At 34.4% G+C, this 25157-nt stretch overlaps 3 protein-coding genes across 3 annotated transcripts in view; 2 read left to right on the top strand and 1 right to left on the bottom strand.

Annotated features, from left to right (window-relative positions):
• The window catches only part of LOC126815460 (carnitine O-palmitoyltransferase 1, liver isoform), a 41578-nt gene extending 36859 nt beyond the window's left edge, over positions 1-4719 (top strand). The window contains exons 14-16 of the mRNA XM_050541113.2: positions 1201-1357; positions 2759-2875; positions 3232-4719. Coding sequence (XP_050397070.1) covers positions 1201-1357; positions 2759-2875; positions 3232-3447 — 490 coding nt within the window. The 3' untranslated portion in view covers positions 3448-4719. The remainder of the gene's footprint in view (positions 1-1200; positions 1358-2758; positions 2876-3231) is intronic.
• A 1757-nt stretch (positions 4720-6476) lies between these two features.
• On the bottom strand, positions 6477-13978 carry LOC126815468 (ornithine decarboxylase antizyme 1-like). The gene is given in 5 exon segments (XM_050541129.2): positions 6477-7390; positions 8152-8237; positions 13063-13316; positions 13318-13372; positions 13829-13978. Coding segments are annotated over 5 exon segments (606 nt in total). The 5' UTR covers positions 13918-13978; the 3' UTR covers positions 6477-7268.
• Positions 13979-14060: 82 nt separating this feature from the next.
• Positions 14061-25048, top strand: LOC126815469 (dynactin subunit 6). Its single transcript, XM_050541130.2, has 8 exons — positions 14061-14231; positions 14340-14404; positions 15678-15783; positions 16020-16090; positions 16248-16295; positions 18528-18670; positions 19094-19186; positions 24416-25048. The coding sequence occupies exons 1-7, from the start codon at positions 14200-14202 to the stop codon at positions 19178-19180; spliced, it is 552 nt and encodes a 183-aa protein (XP_050397087.1). The 5' UTR covers positions 14061-14199; the 3' UTR covers positions 19181-19186; positions 24416-25048.
• Positions 25049-25157: the final 109 nt, after the last annotated feature.

The raw sequence follows: 25157 nt of genomic DNA, 5'->3' as shown, positions 1-25157 counted from the left end.
GACCCTCTAAAAGTAAAGGTCACAGTTATTATCCGATTTAATAAAACATTCGAGTATATCACTGTTACACCATAATGACTCTTTGAGTTCGAATTTCGTGAAAATCGGACGAAAACTGGCGGATAAAATGCCCCCCCCCCCCCCCTTTGTATGCAAATAGTGTAAAAATATGATCTATCAAGGTTGTGGACCCTCTAGAGGTCATAATTTTTATCCGATTTTGATGAAACTTGAAATAAATGTTTATATTCCAAAGATCTCGTCCCTTTTGATGTTTGCGCATTTCAGACCATAACTTTCTGGATTATTGCCCCTAATTGTACACATAATCGCGTTTGTTTTTGGCTTGTTCTCTATCCATCTCTTGCAAAATGTGGGCGTATCCTGTCTGGCAGCCGCTGGCTGTTCACAAGAAAGACTAAAGAGTACTGCTTTCAAAAATTTCCAACAATTTCTGTCAACCTTAACACACTTGATCATTTTGAAAATTCTTTGAAATTGATACACAGTGCTTATGATTATGAGATGAAAAAGACTATTAATTTTAGTTAAACATACATTATGCAAGAGCTAAATCCGCCTATTTCAGTCTTTCTTTAGACCAGAAATGTTATATAAACTATTAATTAGACATCTATTAACAAAACAAGACCATAATCAATTCTGAATGGTATCAGATACTCAACATTTTAACTAGATTAGAACGCCTTAAAAATGGGAAAGTGAGGCTAAGTCTTGAATATACCAGTCCTCTAGTTACAACAATGCACACATCTTGTCAAAACTACAAACAGTGATAATGTGGCTCAAAATAAAGTAATTTGAATGAAATTTTCATTTTGCATTATCTATTTTTGAGATATTATAGCAAGAATGGTCAGCTCATTATCTAAATCTTAAAATCTTACATAATGTATCTTTAATCTCTTGACCTGTTTTTACTGGGGTTTTTTGGGGGGTTTTTTAGTGCCCCATTAGGCCTACCTACAAAAGAAAAAATATGCAGAAACCTTTGTTGTTTGTCTTGACGACTTAGCTGCTGTGGACATATATTTTATTGTCTGTGAAGTGTGAATAAGATGTATTATAAATAAACAACTACTATTTTAGCCGGTTGGATATCCTGACAGCTGAATTTGCCGTGTTTATTATTGCCATGTTGAAGTATGTTCAATTATGATTTTATATTTATTTTTATAGGGCCATGTATAACAAATCTGTGAGTCGAGAAGGAAAGATTGCACTATTTCGAAAGGCTTGTGAAAAACATCAACGAAAATATAAGGATGCTATGAATGGAAAGGCTTTTGATCGACATCTATTTGCTTTATTTGTAGCTAGTAGGGGATTGGGCTATGTGAGTATGATTATCTTATTGTCCCTTGCCTTTTGAAGACATCATGGGACTTTTAAAATGGGTTTGTCTGTCATTCGATTTGTCTGTCTTTCAGTTTCACTTTTTGGGACACAATAACTCTTTCTGATTGAGGTAGAACTTGGGCTTAGCAGAGATCAGCAATTTGATTTGTCGATACATTAGAACACCATAGTTTGGATTCTAATTAAGGGAAAGTGATGAGACTTGGTAAAAAGATTCATTACATCAATATTTTCTGCTTACGCTAAGCAGAGGTAAGCAATTTCATGTGTCAAGATTTTGGAAAAAAATTGAAACTTGGTGGAAATATTCATTAGGTGACTGACATCAGTGGTGAGGATTTTTTTCTGATGCTAGACAGAGATGAAAATGATAACTTTGATTCTAATTCATTTTCTGCCCATAAGTAATTTGTATCCCATATTTCTTTTGGGATTAAGGCGAGTGACATCAGCCTCACGGTTGTTCAATGAGTGGGTGTGAAGCCTCAAAAGATTAACAAGCAATCACCAGTTAATTATCGGTGAGATTAAAACTCGCTCGCGTATGTCTTTGTTGATTACTTTGATAATTTTATAATCTCTTGTAACACAGTTGTGACAAATACTCAAGAATACCCACAAATTTTCCCATGAATTCAGTCGTAAAAATATTCCTAGCACCTGTTGGAAACATTCGTTGCACATGCCAATTGAACATGAATACCTAAGTTTGTTCACCCTTCGGATCTCTCCGAACCGTGTGACGACGACCTGGACATAGAACAACAGATTATCAATAAACATGTGACAGCAAAGACAAGTGTGCGATCAACTGAAGACGATGAAGAAGATAAATTAACGACAGACTTGACCTATTCAAAATGCCTACGCATGTTAAATGAAATAAAAACTAATGTAATAGAATTTTGAATGTATAGAAATGTGTATCATTTTTAAAAGGAATAACATTCGGGGGATTCGAAGCTACATTATTATAATACTCCCGATTTTCCAAGTTATAATAGTACTTATGGTTTTGAGAAAACTGAGTATTCCGACACTCTGCGTAATCCGACATATTGTAAAGATCCCGTACGATTTGACAGAGTACACTGTACTTTCAGGGATATTGTTGGCTGATCTGACTACATTTTTAGGCGGCCCCATGTTCAGGTCTGAAATAGGCGAAGCACTCATTTTTCAATCCCAAATTAATGGGCACTAACCCTAACCCATAATCCACATGAAAGGGGTTAAAAGAGAAAGAAAAACAAATGAAAAGATAAATGAAAAAAGTAGTCAGATCTACCAACAGTGCCCTTTCATGTTTTGCAACTATGAACGTGATGTCTTTTAAATTACTGATTTTTGTACACAATTTGATGTATATTATTGACAGGATTGTGAATTTTTGAAGAAAGCATTAATGATGCCATGGACATTATCTACTAGTCAACAACCACAAACACAGATCTCATGGGCTCCAGATTGTAGTTTACCTCAATATTCCAACAAGGTAGTCAAATATTTTACATTGAAATGTTCAGCATCCCAATTAAGGGATAGAGAATGCAGAGCTTACAAGTTGTAGAGTGTTGCCTATTTTGAAGGGACAAAACAAATAAGATCCACTAACAGTGGAACTGTTCATCAGATGTTTTACTGAGGCACTGCCCACATTTGCTTTTAGGTTGGGGACAAAATTGAACCATTTTGGACTAACATTTCTTTTAGAGAACTAACTTTAACATTATTGTGGTTTGCATGAGATTAAAAATCCCTCGAATGACTATCAGAGACTCAACTTTCTTTTATTTAAAGACTGAAATGTTGCTGTGTTATATAATGTCATTTCATGTTTTCATTGTTCAGTTATCACCAGGAGGAGGATTTGGTCCTGTATCAGATAATGGATATGGTGTCTCTTATATGTTACCAGGGAATAATAAATTCTTCTTCCATGTCTCATCTAAAAAATGCTGTAATGGAACAAACGCAGCCCGCTTTATGGACCAACTGTTTGAATCACTTCAAGAGATTAAAACTTTATTTGAAGGAGAAGAAATGGAACAAAAGAAAGATATGTAATAAATATCTGATATTATGAATGCATGTTTGAATATTTTTCTGATATTAGTGACATGAATTATGTATGAATGTTCATTTTTGATTGATAAATAAATATAATTCTTTTAAGGGCTTTTAGAGGTTGAATGTTTTATAATAAGAACCCTGAGTTATGGATTCAAACTTGATTGAATTGGCATTCTTTCTTTGTGGTTCTTACACCTTCAGGAGTACTATCTACTTTGAAATTTAGAAGTAATGAATAATAAAGTCTGAATCCACTACTATAAAATTGTTTAATGTTTAACTATGTTATCATATTTACATATGTGCTCATTACTACTTGTTATAACTACATGTATGTGTTTTAAATACATTCCCACCCAGTGACAGTGTTACATGTACAATGCAAAGAAATTTTATACAGAAAGTATTATTGCTAGTTATCTAGTCTATAGTTAAATTGATTTTGTCTTATACAAGACACCATGCTTTTTAGTTTATATTGTGATATTGGACAAAATATGTTCATATTTTACCTCTTTATTTAACAATTTTAGTTGCCTTTTATTTTCAGTTAGAAATCATCTACAGGATTTTTAATTTTATTTATTATATGTAGTGTACATACATAATACAATGAATTTTTAAGATTAAGTAGTTTGAAATTTTTTTAATGTTTTATATGGTAGTAAAAAATGGTTTGTCAACAAGTGAATATGATAAAACATTGGCAATGTGACTTTTGTAATAATAATTTAAAGTCATAACTATCATATTGCCTTTAATTTATACTCTATTGAGCATTGCATTTTGATTCCTCACAGAGCTACGCAATCAGAAAATCTGTTTTCAGTTTTTTGAAACAAATATGTCTATATTCTATATCTTAATTAATCATGTTTTCAGCAAAAGTAACATTTTGAAAACAATTCAGCTTGTTGATGTGGACTGTGTGGTATCCAAGTAAAGAACCCTCTCCTTACACTTCAAACAGTACTGTTCATTAACTTGACCCTAACTCCATTATAATATGTGGCATAATAAATCATATTTCCACGGGTATGAAGAAAAAAAACCTGCAGGAATTGCAAAAATGACGATTATTAAATCTATCAGGCACTTTTGCAACCACCTATCAAGGTCCCAAAACATTCTTTTTGATTGACTACTATGCCAGACTACTGAGATGTTATTTTGAAAACATGTTGTTTTTTTTTGAATAATCAAAATCCTGTATAATATGTTGTTTTTTATGTATTAGTATTAAAAATGAAATTACAAATTTTCAAACTTGTATCTTGTCTTGTACTTTACAACTGTATAGTAAAAGAAAAATAACCAGTGGCTGCCAGGCAGAATACGCCCACATTTTGCAAGAGATGGATAGAGAACAAGCTAAACAAAAAGTGATTTTTCGTACAATCAGGGGCCATAATTCAGGAAGTTACGATCTGATATGCACGAATATCAAAAGGAACCGAGATCTTTGGGTTATAAACTTACATTTTAAGTTTCATCAAAATCAGAAGAAAATTGTGACCTCTAGAGGGTCCACAACCTTGACATACCATATTTTTATGCTATTTGAGAACGAGGGGCGACCATTTTGTCTGTCAGTTTTGGGCCGATTTTCACGAAATTCAAACTCAACCATCGTTAGGGTGTATAAACGGTGATATACTAAAACGTTTTTTTAACTCGGATAAAAATTATGACCTATATAGGGTCCACAAGCTAAAAACGTGATTTTTCGTACAATCAGGAGCCATAATTCAGGAAGTTACGATCCGATATGCGCGAAATTGAAAGGTACCAAAATCTTTGGGTTATAAACTTACATTTCAAGTTTCATCAAAATGTGACATCTATAGGGTCCACAAGCTCAAAACGTGATTTTCCGTACAATCAGGGGCCATAATCCATGAAGTTTCGATCCGATACATGCCAATATCTAACTCAATTAAAATGAGAGTTATTGTGTTCCAAAGTCTCGACCAATTAAATTGCTTATCGCTCTGCTTACCATGAGCAGAAAATGCTCATTATCTAACTTAGTCATGGTGTTGATGTAATGAAACTATACACCAAGTTTCATCACTCTTCTTAATTAGAACAATAGTTATCGTGTCCAAAAGCATCAGCCAATCAAATTGTTTATCGCCGCTTACCCCAAGCAGAAAATGCTCATCTTCGAACTCCATCAAGGCATTGACCTAATAAACACCTACCAAGTTTGAAGATTCTAGCTCAATTAGGAGAGTTATTGTGTTCCAAGGTCTCGACCAATCAAATTGCTTATCGCTCTGCTTACCCTGAGCAGAAAATGCTCATTATCGAACTTAGTCGATGGTATTGATGTAATGAAACTATACACCAAGTTTCATCACTCACTTAATTAGAACTAAAGTTATCGTGTCCCAAAGCATCAACCAATCAAATTGCTTATCTCTGCTTACCCTAAGCCGAAAATGCTCATCTACGAACTCCATCAAGGCATTGACTTAATAAAACACCTACACCAAGTTTGAACATTGTAGCTCAATTAGAAAGAGTTATTGTGTCCCAAAAAGTGTGATGGACAGACAGACGAACTCATTTTACTTGTCTTTTACTACACTAGGATTATGAAGAGTTGTTATGTAACCCGCGTCCTGGATGATGTGAGGGATTTGCCAATGAAATGGTCCGTTACAGTAAGTTTTTGGCGTGAGGTGCACAGAACTGTGGGTAACCCACTAGAAACATCCAACGCCGATTGGTTAATCAAATGCCTGACATCATAGGGTCAAAAGTCACTTGTATGACTTCTGACGTAACCTTCCACTACATGTAGTCGAGGCCATCAAAAGTATAAAAAAAACAAAAGATAGATCTGTATTTTAATCAGATTGGAGAAGAAGTTCACCAGTTGCTTTAAACGATAATTTCAACTACTTCAAATGCAGTCTTGGTAATTTTAAACAAATGTGTACAAATGTACAGATGATGAATGGAGAGGCGTTACAACAAAAATGTTACAACCACATATCAATGAAAATAAATTCACATTGATTTAAAAAATCTAATTTATTATATTTGATTACAACACAATATAACTATATGTACCAGCCCTAAGATATATATATATCCAAGCTAATGAAATAAATGAATGTGCTTTATAAATATTAAATACACATTTCACAAGTGAAATGTGCATTTGAGCAGTGGTAACCAAAATGTTTCAATATGAAATGACATAAGCCTACATAAATATAATTGAAGAAATTCTGCAGGTAAAACTAAATGAATATTAGTGTTCAAAACGAAAATTAAAAACAATATGAACATATTTTTGATCATCTTAGAAATTAAAATTGAAAAATAGCTTTTATGTTACACTGCAAATTAAGATTATTTATACAACACTGTTAAAACATGCATTTTTTTTTTGTTAAATTTCTAATATTTTTCTATTTTTTTTTTCATTTTTCTTAAAACATTTTTTTGCTGGTAACACATGTACAGACGTGGCAGAGAGATATATTATTATTAATTAAGAATGTATAGATTAAAGTACCAAGTACATAAGACACACACATCCCCTCCATATAATATTTTGTTCTCAAAATATTGTTCGTTTTCAAAAAACAAATTACAAGATTTGCTTTCACTGAATAAAAGTGTATAAGATAGAAATGCTTTTGCTCAAAATTTAGATACAACAAATTTGTTCATAAAGATTTATCAAATTCCAAATAATTTAACAATCATGAAAGAGTCTAAAGTTTACATTGTGTTAATTTGAGAAAGAAAAGGAAGATAGTGTAAAATTCAAGGGAAATTATTTGTGAACTGATAACCTAGAAATCATCAGTATCAATTACATAAACCATAAACATCAAATCTTCAACTTGTGGAACCATTTCATCACCTGGCGGTATTGTCTGGAAACCAAAGAAACTGAAGACTCTAATCAAATTAGCTGAAAAGAAACACAATCAGTAAATTATTTTCTTATACCCAAATTTAAAACATAGGGAGTAAGATTTGCCACATACTAAATTTGAGAGGGGGGGGGGGGTGTCATGTTTGTGCACAAAAAAACCCCCAAAACTTGCCATGGAAAAGTAAATTATTTGCTTATACACAAATTTAAAACATAGGAGTAATACTTGCCACATACTAAATTTGAGAGTATAGGGGGAGGGGGGGCATGTTTGTGCACAAAAAAAAACTTGACATGCAAAATACACCCACATTTTGCAAGAGATGGACATAGAACAAGCTAAAAAAAAGAAGCAATTTTTTGTACAATCAGGGAACATAATCCAGGAAGTTACGGTCTGATATCCACCAATATCAAAAGGAACTGAGATCTTTGGGTTGTAAACATACATTTTAACTTCCACGAAAATTGGATAAATATTGTGACCTCTAGAGGGTCAGAGGGTCAACAAGCTAGAAATGAGATTTTTTTTAGTACAATCAGGAGCCATAATCCATTAAGTTACAGTCCGATATATACCACAATTGAAAGGACCCAAGATCTTTGGAATATAATCCTATATTTCAAGTTGTCAAAATCGGATAAAAATTGTGACCTGTGGAAAGGACCCAATTTGCTTTACATTAATTACTGGTATGTCTAAATAAGCTTATATCAGGAAATACAATAAACCAAGAAAGTTCAAGTCTTATTCTCATTAAATGGCATCAATATTTTGTACTTGTTTCATTTCTCACCTCGATCATTTCTGTTCTTCTTGAAACATAAAATTACATTAGAGCACTTTAGTTGTTCTTCTGCATATTCAAGAAGTGTAATCAAGCTGGAAGTAAGAAAACAATATGGAAACTAAGGCCAACAACAAATGTATTTATCACCCCATAATACATTCTACAGAGATATCGCTTGTGTGATAAATTTCATAATCTACTGTGATATCTCCTGGTCAGTTAAAAAGTTTATTTTTCTTATTAAAAATAAAGATAGGTTGCCAGGCAACAAAACATACGCCCACAGCAGCTAAATCGTCTGGGCAGTCAACAAAAGTGTTGTCGCATATTTTTACTTCTTTCGGTAATGAAACATTTATAATACACTCATAAAGTAATTATCAGAAAACCATTAGAATTTGTTTGATTTTTAATATCATGGATTTAGCTGTTCAAGTCATAAAAATTCATTGAAAATCAATATACTTGTTCATCTCAAGCTCTTAAACTCTATGTATCAATCTGAAGTCAATCGGATGATAACTTTAGCCTCTAGAGTGTCACAAGATTTTTCAAAGTGATCAAGGGCCATAACTGTGACAGTAATTATCGAAAATCACTGAAAATGAATCGACTTTTTAGTATACAAAACTTTTAACATCATGGATTCAGCTGTTCAAGTCATAAAGATTCATTGAAAATCGACATACTTGTTCGTCTCAAGACCTTAAACACTGTATCAATTTAAAGTCAATCGGATATTAACTTTGGCCATAACTCTGGCAGTAATTATCGAAAATCACTGAAAATGAATAGACTTCTTTGTCTCATGACCTTAAACACTGTGTATAAATTTAAAGTCAATCGGATATTGACTTTAGCCTTTATAGCGTCCACAAGATTTTTGAAAGTGATCAAGGGCCATAACTGGGGCAGTAATTATCTGAAATCGCTGAAAATCAATAGGCTTCTTCGTCTCATGACTTTAAACACTGTGTATAAATTTAAAGTCAATCGTATTTTAACTTTGGCCTTTAGAGCGCCCACAAGATTTTTTGAAGTGATCAAGGGCCATAACTCTGGCAGTAATTATCGAAAATGCTGAAAATGAATAGACTTCTTTGTTTCATGACCTTAAACACTGTGTATAAATATAAATTTAAAGTCAATCGGATATTAACTTTAGCCTCTAGAGCATCCACAAGATTTTTCAAAGTGATCAAGGGCCATAACTCTGGCAGTAATTATCTGAAATCGTTGAAAATCAATAGGCTTCATCGTCTCATGACCTTAAACACTGTATAAATTTAAATTCTATCAGATATTAACTTTGACCTGTAGGGGCGTCCACAAGATTTTTTTAAGTGATCAAGGGCCATAACTCTGGGAGTAATTATAGGAAATCACTGAAAATCAATAGGCTTCTTCGTCTCATGACCTTAAACACTGTATAAATTTGAAGTCAATCTGACATTAACTTTGGCCTGTAGAGCGTCCACAAGAATTTTTGAAGTGTTCAAGGGCCATAACTTTGGCAGTAATTATCGGAAATCGCTGAAAATCAATAGGCTTCTTCGTCTCATGACCTTTAACACTGTGTATAAATTTAAAGCCAATCGGATATTAACTTTATCCTTTAGAGCGTCCACAAGATTTTTTGAAGTGATCAAGGGCCATAACTCTGGCAGTATAAATTTAACGTCAATTGGATATTAACTTTAGCCTCTAGAGCGTCCACAAGATTTTTTGAAGTGATCAAGGGCCATAACTCTGGCAGTAATTATCGGAAATCACTGAAAATCAATAGCTTCTTCGTTTCATGGCCATAAACACTGTATATAATTTGAAGTGATCAAGGGCCATAACTCTGGCAGTAATTATCGGAAATCACTGAAAATCAATAGCTTCTTCGTTTCATGGCCATAAACACTATATATAAATTTAAAGTCAATCGGATATTAACTTTAGCCTCTAGAGCGTCCACAAGCAATTGTGGACGCCGGACGGACGACAATATACGACCACATTTCAATGTGGGCGTATAAAAATGAATTATTTTTATTTAATTGACCTTGATGGAAACACTGGGTCAATATAAAGGACTTTGCAATGGTTGAATTGCTGTCAAAAAATGATGTATCATTACGCCATAATGTAATCAGGTTCACTATTAAAGTGAAGTCTATAGCAAAGAATTATATTTATTTGTGCATGTAAGAAAGGATTGGGTGATAAATAAAATCTCCTACTCGTCTTTTTTGAATTTGATATCAACAAATATCAACACTCGTCGATAAAGTCTTTTTTTTTTTACTTTATTGACTTGTGTTGATATTTTTTGATATCAAACCAGCGGCTGCCAGGCAGGATACGCCCACATTAATTTGCAAGAGATGAATAGAGAACAAGCTAAAAACAAATGCGATTTTTTGTACAATTTGGGGTAATAATCCAGAAAGTTATGGTCTGAAATGCGCAAACATCAAAAGGGACGAGATCTTTGGAATATAAAGATATGTTTTAAGTTTCATCAAAATCGGATAAAAAATTGTGACCGCTAGAGGGACCACAGCCTTTGTATTACATACTTTTACACAATTAGCGTACAAAGAGCGGCTATTCTGTTGGGCAGTTTCATTTCAATTTTCCCGAAATTTGAATTCAACCATCATTATGGTGGAATGGTGATATATTCAAACAGTTTTTAAAATCGGAAAAAAAATTGTGACCTCCAGAGAATCCACAAGCTAACCAGCAGCTGCCAGGCAGGATACGCCCAAATTTTGCACGAGATGGATAGAGAACAAGCTAAAAACAAACAAGATTTTTTATACAATCAGGGGCAATAATCCAGAAAGTTATGGTAAGAAATGTGCAAATACCAAAAGGGACTGATCTTTGGGATATAAAGTTATGTTTTAAGTTTCATCAGAATCGGATAAGAGCGGCCATTTTAATGGGCCGTTTCATTTCGATTTTCCAAAAATTCGAATTCAACCTTCATTATGGTGAAATGGTGAAATATTTAAACAGTTTTTAAAATCAGAAAAAAAATTGTGACCTCTAGAGAATCAGCAAGCTAAAAATGCGTTTTTTCGAACAATCAGGAGCCATAATTCAATATCAAAAGGGACTGATCTTTGGGATATAAGATATGTTTTAATTTAATCAGAATCGGATAAGAGTGGCCATTTTGTCGGGCCGTTTTATTTCGATTTTCCCGAAATTCAAATTCAACCTCCATTATGGTGGAATGGTGAAATATTTATACGTTTTTTTAAAATCAGAAAAAAAATTGTGACCTCGAGAGAATCTGCAAGCTAAAAATGCGATTTTCGAACAATCGGGAGCAATAATCCAGGAAATTACCTTCGGATATATGCGATTATCAAAAGGAACCAAGATCTTAGTGTGTAATGGTGATATACATGTATTTACATGTTTTTTTAAATCGGATAAAAATTGTGACCTCTACATGGACGGCAAGCTAAAAACATGATTTTTTGTACATTCAAGGGCCATAATTCAGGAAGTTGTGATCCATTACGCGCGAACCAAGATCTTTGTGTTATAAACTTACATATCAAGTTTCATCAAAATCAGAAGAAAATTGTGACCTCTAAGAGGGTCCACAACCTTGATATACCATATTTTTTAGGCTATTTGAGAACAAGGGGCAGCCATTTTGTCTGTCAGTTTTGGGCGATTTTCACGAAATTCGAACTCAATCATCCTTAGGGTGTAACGGTGATATACTAAAACGTTTTTTTATATCGGATAAAACATGATTTTTCGTACAATCAGGGGCCATAATCCATGAAGTTACGGTTCGATACATGCAATGTTCAAAATCCGGCAAGAAAAGTTGTAAGCCAACAGGACCCGCTGGTAGACACCATTCATGAAAATTGTAGGTCCTAACATTAACTCGTGGGCCCAATAAATATTAAAACACACGTACACTACCCCACCCCAAATTCCTTGAACTTTTAAGGTCTGTAAGTGTCTTCTACAGCCATTTGGGACAGGTTTAAAAGTTAAAATATGTATTCAATATTGATTGACTGTTCACATTACAATTTTAACTTTTGAAAGATTTAATGTTTATACTTCGTGTATAGCAAGAAAAAAATCATTCTGTAATAAATAAATATTCACTTGTAATAATCTTGATTATATGCAGGTCTACTTTATAGTACTGACAACATATCTCGAAATTCAATTCGCATAGAAATCTGAAGATTATAATGACCCTTCACATTCTCCAAAAATAACAGAAAATATTGTGCATATAAATGAAATGAAACTGGCGTTTAAGGTCTTACAAAACATAGATTAAAATATCTTACATTTCAATAAACTTAAATTTACTATCCGGTAGCAACAATCATTTGATTTGTTTCATTCATCATGACGTGTGGAACTGTGAAATGAAAGGCTGTGACCTCTTTCAACATGAAAGTAAACTATAGGCTTGATAATCAAGTCTGCTATTAAATCACAGTTTTAAAATGATTAAGTTTAGCCTTAATATAAGTTATAATATTACTTAATTGGTCCGAGTGGTCCTTTGGGTTGGTCCGAGTAGAAAAGATAAATATTGGTCCGAGTGGTCTTTTGGTTTGGTCCGAGTAGTCTTTTTTTGGTTCGACTGGTCTTGGTCCGAGTGGTCTTTGGTCCTAGTGTTCTGGATACCCTTTTGGCATTAGAGCGTTCACAAGGTTCAACAAAGTGAAACAAGGGCTGTAAGCCTGTAACTCTAGACATAATAAAGGATTCTTCATCTCGATAATGTAAACAACATACATCAATTTTAAAACAATTGGACGGACGCAATATACATCCACATTTCCATGTGGTTGTATAAAAATGGATATATACATCAACATTAAATTTAGGTATATACTAAACTAAGACATTGTCCTATTTGAAACTAACCTTTCTTTGGAGCCTTCAGGCAAAATACCATTTGGCAGTTCAACGTACAATTTGTTATCTATGAGAATGGTTTCCCAGGCCACTTCATACGATTCCACAAGACGAATTTTGAAGCTCAGATTAGTTACTGATGATTTGGCAAAAGTTGTTCTGTTATCAATAAACAAACCATCACCATTGACAGGGGGCGCTTTTAAAACCCCCACGCCGCTGCCCTCTGCCACGAATGACATGTTGACGGCATGGGGAACATCAGGAGCACTGCACTGGGTCTGGGCCGATCGTTATACAGCACCGATTACTGGGTCTCCTGAAAAGTAAAACTATTCATTTAATATTCGATAATTAATTTGTCAACGTCAGGATCTAAAAGGGACTATTACAATTTAATGAGCATAACTAGTGACAATCTTTGCCATAGAATGATAGATGGCATAGGATAATAGAACTTTTAATTTTGTCTTGGCTTAGGTAGTTCCATTTTTTTTTTTTTTTTTTACCGAAAATCTAGATACCGGTAATAAAAAAGAAAGAAAGTCGATAAAAGATTACTTTTCAAAAACAAAAAAACATTTTTTAGGCCTACTAATAAGTTCTGAAAAAGTAGTCAAGACGGGCGATTCGGATCAAAATAAATAAAATCCATTACGCATCAGTACTGTGGCAGTCGCCATTTTGGATTGAACAATTTATTGACAAATGAAACCTTGTTATGATTGTCAAATTGTTGACATTTTGGGCCGTTTATTATATTTATTATGCTTACATATTGGTACTTTCTAACGCAGGCATTCTTTCAAATGGTAACGGACCGAACTGTTCGTCAATAACTATAGCGTCCGCGGCTTTTAACATCTCCTCCTCCTCGTCGACTCTCACTTCTCTTAGCTATTGAAGTGGGATATTGCGACGTCAAAGCTTTTTATAGCACGCGGTCACGTGACTTTTTTCAGTAATTTCAGAACATTGTCAATGCACTTCGGGTGTTTTTTTCTTAAAAATCAACTATGCAGTGATATGCAATATTTTTATTACGCAAAATTTCAATAGATTCGATAAATAATCACTTAATAAAAGACGCAAAAACCACATCAGTCAGGATCCAACCTTGTCATGTGATCAATTCCAGAAATTAAAATGGCCGTCTCCGCAAGACACGACAGAGGAAGGTATTGAATTTTCCAAATAATACGAATTTGTGATAGTTTGTACATTGTAGATATACATGTGGTAAATTATAACATGTTCAGCTGAATTTACATTTCTTTTCTTTATAGTATTAAGATAGCGCCAGATGCCATTGTTTGTGAAGAATGTACTTTAGTAGGAGAAATAACAATTGGTAAGATAATCATATATATTATTATTATTATTAACTGTTACTCCCCGGTCCGAGCAACCCCAATGCCCCAAATTTCAGACTTGGGGCAGACCTAGTGTAGCCGCCAACCCTGAACAGACAGACAAACAGACAGGCAGACAGACAAACGACAGTCACAAATATTAGTATAAATAGATAATAAAAATAAAAGGCCTAAGATTTATGATTGATTTTGACAGAACCGCTTCAGTCGTAGAGAATGGTTCCAATATAACCTAGTCACTTGGGCCATATATTGAACCACATTGTCATTTCTTCTTCAGGAGCTGGTTGGTGCTGATGGCCTCCTCGTTATATAATTTCCACAATATATACAGCTTTCCTTGTATTGATCTTGTCTGTCGCTTATTAAAACAACACTTTATTATTAGTCATATTAAAACAAACACAATTATCAATTTATTAAAACAACACTTTATTATTTTTTGAGTAGTCATTATATTATATATTAAACCACTTGGTCCGAGTGGTCTTTTTCTTTGGTCCGAGTAGTCTTTTTCTTTGGTCCGAGCGGTCTTTGGTCCGAGTGGTCATGGATTCATGGTCTGTGATGATATGTGTTGAAAATTTTGCAACTGAACCTAATTTTACTTGCTCAAAGCCTCGAATAGTGTACCAATTGTAGCCGTGAATAAGAATTGTCACGGCTACAAATATTACAGCTATTTCAGTCGTAGCTGAGAAAATTACATTTTTGAACAAGAAATATGCCAGCAAATGCAGCATCTTAAAGGAGCTAAATTGGTATTCTTTGGCACCTAGAAATGGACACAAACGGTTCGCAACGCATATAATAATGTAATATGAATGTATGATTTACAATCAATCGTTTATGTTTTTACTTTAATTTCTAATCAGTATGTTCGACGAAATACACGAAGTGTCTGAATCGAATGGCAGTCTTTGGTGTCTGGTTATTCAAGTCTACACTGGTAGTATTCTCATACATGGAATACTGTATGTTTAACCTGGTTCATCAAGTCGCTTTATACTACAGGATACAATGTGTTCATATCGGCCCAAAGCCATAACGCCAAGCCTTTTAGATCATTAGGTCTGTCATTGAGCCTAGTGGCATGGTAATTCGATCCCAATAAAAGCTTGAACATGACAATCAGTTTAGTTGCCCTCCCAGCCTTGTGGTTTTTCTCCAGGTCCTGAGCAGGTTTCTTCCCACTGCTAAAGACCCCTATGCGCAAACACAGAATTTAAATGTAATTTTTCTTTATTTTAGGATCAAGAACTGTGGTTCATCCAAAAGCTAGAATAATTGCTGAAGCTGGTCCAATTGTAATAGGAGATTTTAATATAATAGAAGAACTTGTCACAATTAAAAACAGGTTATTACTTAGAAAAGAATAAATAAACTAGTACCTAAAAATGGGTGTATGATATTTGTAATATTTAGGTGAATCTAAGGTTGATATATTAGTCTTTTGTTGAAAGTTATAATTGCTAAATTTGCTCTTAGGCCTACTTGATAAAGATAAATAAACAGTCTAAGGATACTTGTTATTTTGTCTTCACAAGGCTTGAATTTTAATAGATTGTTTAGATTCTGTTTTGTAAATTTCAGGAACACAGACAGTTCACAAAAAGCACAAGTTCTGATTATAGGAAATAATAATGTATTTGAAGTTGGTGCCGGTATCCTTTTTAGTTTGAGGTACATGTATATGATTGCCTCTAAGCCAAATGATTTTAAATATTTTGACAGATATTGCCAGAAGTTATGGTGACAATTTTCTTGAATGCTTTATTGCTTGATCACAATATAGATATTATTTCCTTTAATAATGCTTAGAGGTAGAATGTTTAAAAATTGGAGACAATAATATAGTTGAATCTCGGGGTAGGTGCCACAATTATTTTTAAATTTTCTCAACAGGGACTGTTACGCAAGTAATTATTGCATTCTGAAATTTTATTAGACTGTTTTTGTGCCCCGCCTTTCAAGAAAAGCATGGGACTATTAAAATGGTTCTGTCTGTCCGTCACACTTTTTGGGACACAATAACTCTCCTTCTAATTGAGCTAGAATGTTCAAACTTGGTGTCTGGTGTTTATTAGGTGAATACCTTGAATCTTGATGGAGTTCGAAGTGATGAAACTTGGTGTATGGTTTCATAATTCGTTATATCAATACCTTAACTAAGTTCGATAATGAACATTTTCTGCTCAGGGTAAGCGGAGCTATAAACAATTTGATTGGTTGTCACTTTGGAGCTCGACAACTTTGATTCTAATTGTGTGGTAGTGGTAAAACTTTGTGTATAGTTTCATTACATCAATACCTTAACAACGTTCGATGCTAAGCATTTCTGTTTAGGCAAAGTAGACTCTTCAATCTGATTGGTAGAGACATTGGAACACAATAACTCTCCTTCTAATTGAGGTAGAATGTTCCAACGTGGTGTAGGTGTCTATTAGGTGAATGCCCTGACAGAGATTGATCATGCGCATTTTCCAGTAAGGCTAAGCAGAGATAAGCAATTGGATTGGTTGAGACTTTGGAACACAATAACTTTGGTTCTAATTAAATGAGACTGATGAAACTCTGAGTATAGATTCATTTTACCAATACCTTGACTAAGTTCGATGATGAGAATTTTCTGCTTAAGCTAAGTGGCAATAAGTAATTTGATTGGTCATGACTTTGGAACATAACAACTCTGCTTTTAATTGAGGTAGAATGTTTAAACTTGATGTAGATGTTCATTAGGTGAATGTCTTGACTAAGTTCAATGATTAACATTTTTAGAGCTAAAGCTAAGCAGAGCTAAGCAATTTCATTGGTCGATGCTTTGGGACCAGGTACTTCAAAATCTTGACTGTGTTTAATCGTGAACATTTTATGCTTAGACTAAGTATAGATAATCAATTTAATTGCGCAATATTTTTGAAAAAGATAAATGTGCAATTAATTGATATTGCTGTCAAGTCAAATGATTAATATTGTTGAGTCAATGAAATCAACTGATATTTAAAAAGTAAGGAAAGTATATGATTTGAAAGATTTTAGTTAGTGTAGACATCTATGAAAGCATCCAATACAAGGAATATATTCAATTGCCATTTGAACAATCACTTAGAATATTTGCTAGTAGAATTTAATGTTCAATCTGGTCTCTTTGCCCAGCTCCAACTTTTTACCAAATATTCGTTGGACTAAATGCTTTCCCCTTACAATTACTTTTTTTTTTAATTGTCAGATACCCTTCACAGTCTCACATAACATCTTTTGGTCTCCAACGGATTTGTTAGTGAGCAGAAATTGGCCTATGTATCTGTTATCACTCGTCACTTCAGTCAGTTATATAGAAGGATAACTCGTGTTTTCCTTTTGTATTGTCACTTCCTTTTGTAGAAAGCTTCATTACGTATCTGTCGTAGCAATGATCTCTGTATTAAAATGATATTTGGAATGTGTTTAACGAGTTCTATCACATATGTGATAATGACTGACTGGTACCAATATGACTCCATCTTAGGTCATTTATTTAAGAAAGGGAAATAACTCATAACAAAAGGAATGAACAAAAGGGAATGAACTCCAATATTGTTGGAAAGAACTACATGTATATGTAATAGTAACTATATGACACTATGATTAATTTGGACGTTATTGGTGATGATTGTTTTGATAATCTGGATAGTACAGTGTCTACAGAACTCAAAAACCATTGAATTTGTTCTTATTTTGAGATTTGCATGTAGTTATAGAATAAAAACATATTGTATCCCAGCCGCCATAGCTCATGGAAAACTTGTGCAGGGATACATTCTTGTGAACCATTGAATAACCCTAGCGGTATTCAATGGTCATTGACATTGAGTTCTATCTATATATTAGCATACTTATGTAATCACTTGCTCCCCCAAAATAATAGAAAACAACATCAAAGAATACTGCTAAAATACAAACTTAAATTACTAAAAACAGTTCAAGGTACAATTATCTAAATGCCTAATTATTGCTCTTACATGCACTTACCTTCACTCATTTCATGAAAAACATGGATGATAAAATTTCTGCATTGAATGCAAATTGTTTAACCTGGCATCACTCCATTTTATATTTTAGCTCAAGTGGGGTCTAATGTCGAACTGACATCTGGTTGTATTATTGGAGCTATGTGTAATGTATCTTGTAATGAAAAATTAGCAGAAAATACTGTTATATATGGTTCTAATTGTGAAAGAAGGTTTCAAAGAGATAAACCTCCAGTAAGTACATGTAAAGTATAATTGTTTCTTTCACTATTACTCATACAAACCGAGATTTCTTAGCTTGATCACAACTACACATTTAAGATCAAAGATTGAAGTAGAATAAAGTTTGAATAGTTGATTGTAGTAAACATTAAAGCCATGGTAAAAATGCTCAAACAATGTTATACACTTTCATTTTAATGTTGTAGTTTTGAGTGGTCTGTTTATGCATATTTTATCATAATCTTGAACCCATTAAAATTTCAGGAATTGTTGAGCTATTGAAATATAGATTTGAGTTATATTCTTTATTTATATAAACCTTGTAAGACGACTTTTGTTTTTTTACCCATCTTCACCCATTGTTGATGGCCTGGCTGATGATATTACTGGTTAATTTATTTTTCACAATGTGGTAATGCATTTTTTGATTTATAGGCACAAGGTTTACAGATAGATTTCTTGTCAAAAATTCTCCCTAATTATCATCATTTACGAAAGCCTCCAAAATCTCAAAAAGCTTGATAAAAGGTAAGCAGTACTTCTTAAAATAATAAAAGAACGATTTTTACAGCTAAATGGTGACCATCCTGATTTTATACTGGAATTTTGACAGCCAAACATTAAACAATAAAAATCTGTCACCATTAAATTGACCAATGAATTTAATGAAAAGAAAGGCAAAGTTATGTTATGTCTTTTAGATTTAGAGTGAGAAACTGTGTTTTCGGATATATGAGGATATATTGTTCTCAGAGCATTGTACTCCTCTTGAGTCAAAATCAAATTTATCACTTATAGCAGGATACCTGGCTTCGCCAGAGGCCCAAATAGGATAGCTTAAACGTTCACAGAGTCATGCTGATGGGTTAATTTGATACCATGTTTGTGGAGGGTGGCGGTCGGGGAACAAAGCGTGAATTGCTCGGTGCCCAAATTCGATGGCCTAAAACATTCACGTTAATTTGAATAGATTTGTTACCACATGTGGATCGCAAGAAAACAGTCTCTTTCCCGGATTCGTATTTCCAGGTCACATCGTTAGCAGTCTAATTTAATGTATACAAACATTTCATTGGTTTTATTTTTCTGTGGTTTATTCCACTTCATCTTGGCGTAGGACGCATTTTGTAAAGTAACGCACAGATTGTAATTGGTCAACTCCAGAACCTACCAATCAAGCCTATGGTACAGAAATCTCCATGGTCAAAGATTTAATTAAACTGCCATTACAGTCCAAGAATGTACTTTTTTTATACGCCCACATTGAAATGTGGTTGTATATTGTTGTCGCCCCCATCCGTCCGTCCGTTGCTTGTGGACGCTCGAGAGGCTAATGTTAATATATCCGATTGACTTTAAATTCATACACAGTGTTTAAGGTCATGAGACGAAGAAGCCTATTGATTTTCGATAATTAATACACAGTGTTTAAGTTCATGAGAAGAAGAAGCCTATTTCTGATAATTACTGCCACAGTTATGGCCCTTGATCACTTTGAAAAATCTTGTTGATGCTTTAGAGACCATAGTTATTATCTGATTGATTTTATATTTTACAGGGGGGTTGGATGGCGGAATGGTTAGCACGCGCGCGCTGTATCATACAGTCTGTCATTGAGTCAACTGGCGGGGTTTCGATTCCCCGGTTGTACGTGACAAGGAGTAGGGTCGCCTGTCCAACCTCGTGGGTTTTCCCCGGGTCCTCCGGTTTCCTCCCACAGCTAAAGACCCCTACGCGCAAGCGAATTATGGAAATAAAATTGAACCATATGTTAGTCCCAAAATGACCTAGTTTGTGTCGAGTGGACGTTAAACCCCATTTCTCTCTATCTCTTATATTTTACAGCATAGCTGGTTTACTGATAGGGGTGTGTGCTAATAGTTGATTCCTTTGGTACGGTGTTAAAAACTTGTGGAGAGGAATCAAAATTAATAATAAAAAAAAATTTGGCAAGTGACAGCCAATCCCCAGGACTTGATCGAATCCCAATCTTCTGGTACCTTCCAAGGATGTAGTAATATCGCTAAGTATGAAATTCCTGCTGAAAAGAAAACGTGGGACGAGAAATAGAAGCTTTTGCAGCAACAGGGTCTAGCTGTCAAGGAAATAGCAATCTTATTCCTTGACAAAGAGGCTAAAGTTAATATCCGATTGACTTTAAATGTATACACAGTGTTAAAGGCCATGAGACGAAGAAGCCTATTGATATTCAGCGATTTCCGATAATTACTGCCAGAGTTATGGCCCTTGATCACTTCAAAAAATCTTGTGGACGCTTTACAGGTCATAGTTAATATCCGATTGACTTTTAATTTATACATAGTGTTTAAGGTCATGAGACAAGGAGCCTATTGATTTTCAACGATTTTCGATAATTACTGCCTAAGTTATGGCCCTTGATCACTTCAAAAAATCTTGTGGACGCTCTAGAGGTCAAAGTTAATATCCGATTGACTTTAATTTTATACACAGTGTTTAAGGTCATGAGACGAAGAAGCCTATTGATTTTCAGCGATTTCCAATAAATACTTCCAGAGTTATGGCCCGTGATCACTTTGAAAAATCTTGTAGACACTCTAGAGGCTAAAGTTAATATCCGATTGACTTTAAATTTATACACAGTGTTTAAGGTCATGAGACGAAGAAGCCTATTGATTTTCAGCGATTTCCGATAATTACTGCCAGAGTTATGGCCCTTGATCACTTTGAAAAATCTTGTGGACGCTCTAGAGACTAAAGTTAATATCCGATTGACTTTAAATTTATACACAGTGTTTGAGGCCATCAGATAAAGAATCATATTGATTTTCAACAATTTCGGACAATTGCTGCCAGAGTTATGGCCCTTGATCACTTTGAAAAATCTTGTGAGCTCTAGAGGCTAAAGTTATCATCCGATTGACTTCAGATTGATACACAGATTTTAAGGTCTTGAGACGAACAAGTATATTGATTTTCAATGAAACAACTAAATCCATGATGTTAAAAGTTTCGTATACTAAACGTTAGCATAGGTCAGAACTTTATAAAAACCAAACAAATTCTAATGGTTTTCTGATAATTATGAGTTGTTACTCTTAATCAGATCTTAATGTATTATAAATATTTCATTACCGAAAAAAGTAAAAATATGCGACAACTATTGTTGACTGCCCGGACGATATAGCTGCTGTGGGCGTATGTTTCGTTGCCTGGCAACCTATCTTTATGTTATTTGTCGAAAATTTACTTTACTTTAAAATAATCATGGAATGTGCCCTTTAAGACGAGGTTCTAAGAATTGGGGAGGGAGAAGTTAGTGCTCTTTGACTCTTACCAGGCAAGCGCCAATGGGTGAATGCCAATGGAAAGCCTGGGGGCCTTATATACCCTCGCTTTAGGTGTCACGTGATTGTCTCGACCAATCAGATCACGTAAAAAAGGGGACGTATTTTACCTCATCCCAAACTTAGGCTGCCTGTCTACAGCTAGCTCTGCCTGTGAACAGGCCCTAACCTAATTAACCGACATTTTCATTCCTACATCGACGATTTTAGTCGAAAACACTTAGTATGCTTTTAGAAATTTTCATACGCCCACATTTTCATGTGGATGTATATTGTCGTCGAGCCAGTCCATCCGTCCACAATTGTTTGTAAACACTCTAGAGGTCAAAATTTTTATCCGAAATATAAGTTTATCACCCTAAAATCTCGGTTCTTTTCGATATTGCCATGTATCGGACTGTAACTTCATGGATTTAGCCCTTGATTGTACGAAAAATCACGTTTTTAGCTTGTGAACACTGTAGAGGTCACAATTTTTATCCGATTTGGTTTAAACTTGAAATATATGTTTATAACCCACAGATCTTTGTTCCTTTCAATATTTGCGCATTTCGGACCATAACTTCCAGAATTATGGCCCCTGATTGTACAAAAAATCGCGTTTTTAGCTTGTGGACCCTATAGAGGTCATAATTTTTATCCGATTTACAGAAACGTTTTAATATATCACTGTTATACCCTAAGGCTGTTTGAATTCGATTTTCGTGAAAATCAGCCCAAAACTGACAGACAAAATGGCCGCCCTTCATTCTCAAATAACGTAAAAATATGGTATATCAAGGTTGTGGACCCTCTAGAGGTCACAATTTCCTTCTGATTTTGATGGAACTTGAAATGGAAGTTTATAACCCAAAGATCTTTGTTCCTTTCGATATTCGTGCATATCGAATCTAACTTCCTGAATCATGGCCCCTGATTGTATGAAAAATCGCGTTTTTAGCTTGTGGACCCTATAGTGGTCATAATTCTTATCCGATTTAAAAAAACAAACATTTGAATATATCACCGTTATACCCTAAGGATTGTTGAGTTCGAATTTCGTAAAAATCGAACCAAAACTGACAGACAAAATGGCCACGCCTCGTAGTCAAATAGCGTAAAAATATGGTATATCAAGGTTGTGGACCCTGTAGAGGTCACAATTTTAATTCGAATTTGATGAAACTTGAAATGCATGATTATAACCCAAAGATCTTGGTTGCTTTCGATATTCGCGCCTATCGGATCGTAACTTCCTGAATTATGGCCCCTGATTGTACGAAAAATCGTGTTTTTAGCTTGTGGTCCCTCTAAAGGTCACAATTATTAACCGATTTAAAAAAATGTCAGAATATATATCCGTTACACCATTATGATGGCTGAGTTCGAATTTTGTGGAAATCGGACCAGAACTTCGGACAAAAAATAGTGTAAATATATGGTACTAGCAGGATACCCGCCTTCGCTCAGGGGTCATAACCCCGAAACCGGAAGTGGTAGACTAACGCCACCTGGTCTATGTTACTCCCCGGTCCGAGCTACCCCTATACCCCAAATTTCAGACTCGGGGCAGATGTAGCCGCCAACCCCGAGCAGACAGACTTCGCTTGGGGGGTCATAACTCCGAAACCAGAAGTGGTAGACTAACGCCACCTGGCCTATGTTACTCGACGGTCCGAGCTACCCCTATACCCCAAATTTCAGACTCGGGGGCAGACCTAGTGTAGCCGCCAACCCCGAACAGACCGGCTTCGCTTGGGGGTCATAACTCCGAAACCGGAAGTGGTAGACTAACGCCACCTGGCCTATGTTACTCCCCGGTCCGAGCTACCCCTATACCCCAAATTTCAGACTCGGGGCAGACCTAGTGTAGCCGAACAGACAGACAGACAAACGACAGTCACAAATATATATATAGATATCAAGGTTGTGGATCCTCTAGAGGCCACAATTTTGATCAGATTTTGATGAAAATTGAAATACATATTTATAACCCAAAGATCTTGGTTCCTTTCGATATTCGCGCATATTGGATCGTAACTTCCTGAATTATGGCCCTTGATTGTATGAAAATCACTTCTTATTTTGAGCTTGTTCTCTGTCCAACTCTTGCAAAATGTGGGCGTATCTTGCATGGCAACTGCTTGTTCATACAATCAGGGGCCATACATGTCAATATTGAAAGGAACCGAGAATTTTGGGATATAAACCTATATTTCAAGTTTTGTCAAAATCAGATAAAATTTGTAACCTGTAGAGTGTGCACAAATCAAATGTCAACAGAGGGAGAGAGGCGACGACAATAAAGATATAACCATCAAATTAGTACCTTGTTATGAGATAATTAGTATTTCCTATAGACCAGACTAACAGGTACTATTCATATTACATATTTAATAATATATGTATATAAAATTATAATTTTTCCCTTTGTTTTTTGTTTTTTTTACAGTGAATGAAGACTGTTCTTAAAGTTTTAACAACTATTGGCATAGGGTGCAATATTGGCTCTGCTAATTATTTATTATTTTTTTCATTTTATTTCTTCATCAGTTGGTGATTTGTAACATATTTTACTGTGAATTTGAAAAATATCTTTATGAACTGTCTTATACATCATCTTAATATAATATTTTCTTCAAGGTTATGCTAATTACCAAAATTTTGTAACCTTTTATTATGTAGATTGATTCAGATATTCACTGATATATAAACTTAAATTTGTTGAGATTTTTGATCTGCCAGTATATTTTATACCATGATAAGTATGAATACCCTCAACTAGGATTTACTGGTTGTGTAATTCGCTTTGAGTGAAAAGTAGCATTTATCAATATAATAATTGACCATTTTAAGATTTTGATTTAAGTCCATCTTGACCTATCTATGTATGTAATGAATCATGTCAAATACACAATGGGCAAGGAAGTGTTTGTGATTTATAGAAGATGCATTTCTGGCTAAAAAAAACACGAGGGGTATGTCATCAAAACATGAATTACATTATGGAAATGTTAAACAAATATTTTTGTTTTAAATAAATGTATTTAAATAAATAAAATGATGATAAAAATTCTTACAATAATTACCTGTAAATGCATTTGTTTTTATAATTGATCAGTCGTTTAAGCAAGTACAGTTAATTCAGTGTATTGCACTTGACTGTGACATTCAGGTGTATCATCATGGCTCAC

This window comes from Patella vulgata, chromosome 3 (genome assembly GCF_932274485.2).
Source record: "Patella vulgata chromosome 3, xgPatVulg1.2, whole genome shotgun sequence".
NCBI lineage: Eukaryota > Metazoa > Mollusca > Gastropoda > Patellidae > Patella > Patella vulgata.
This window is presented reverse-complemented; position numbering and strand designations above follow the sequence as displayed.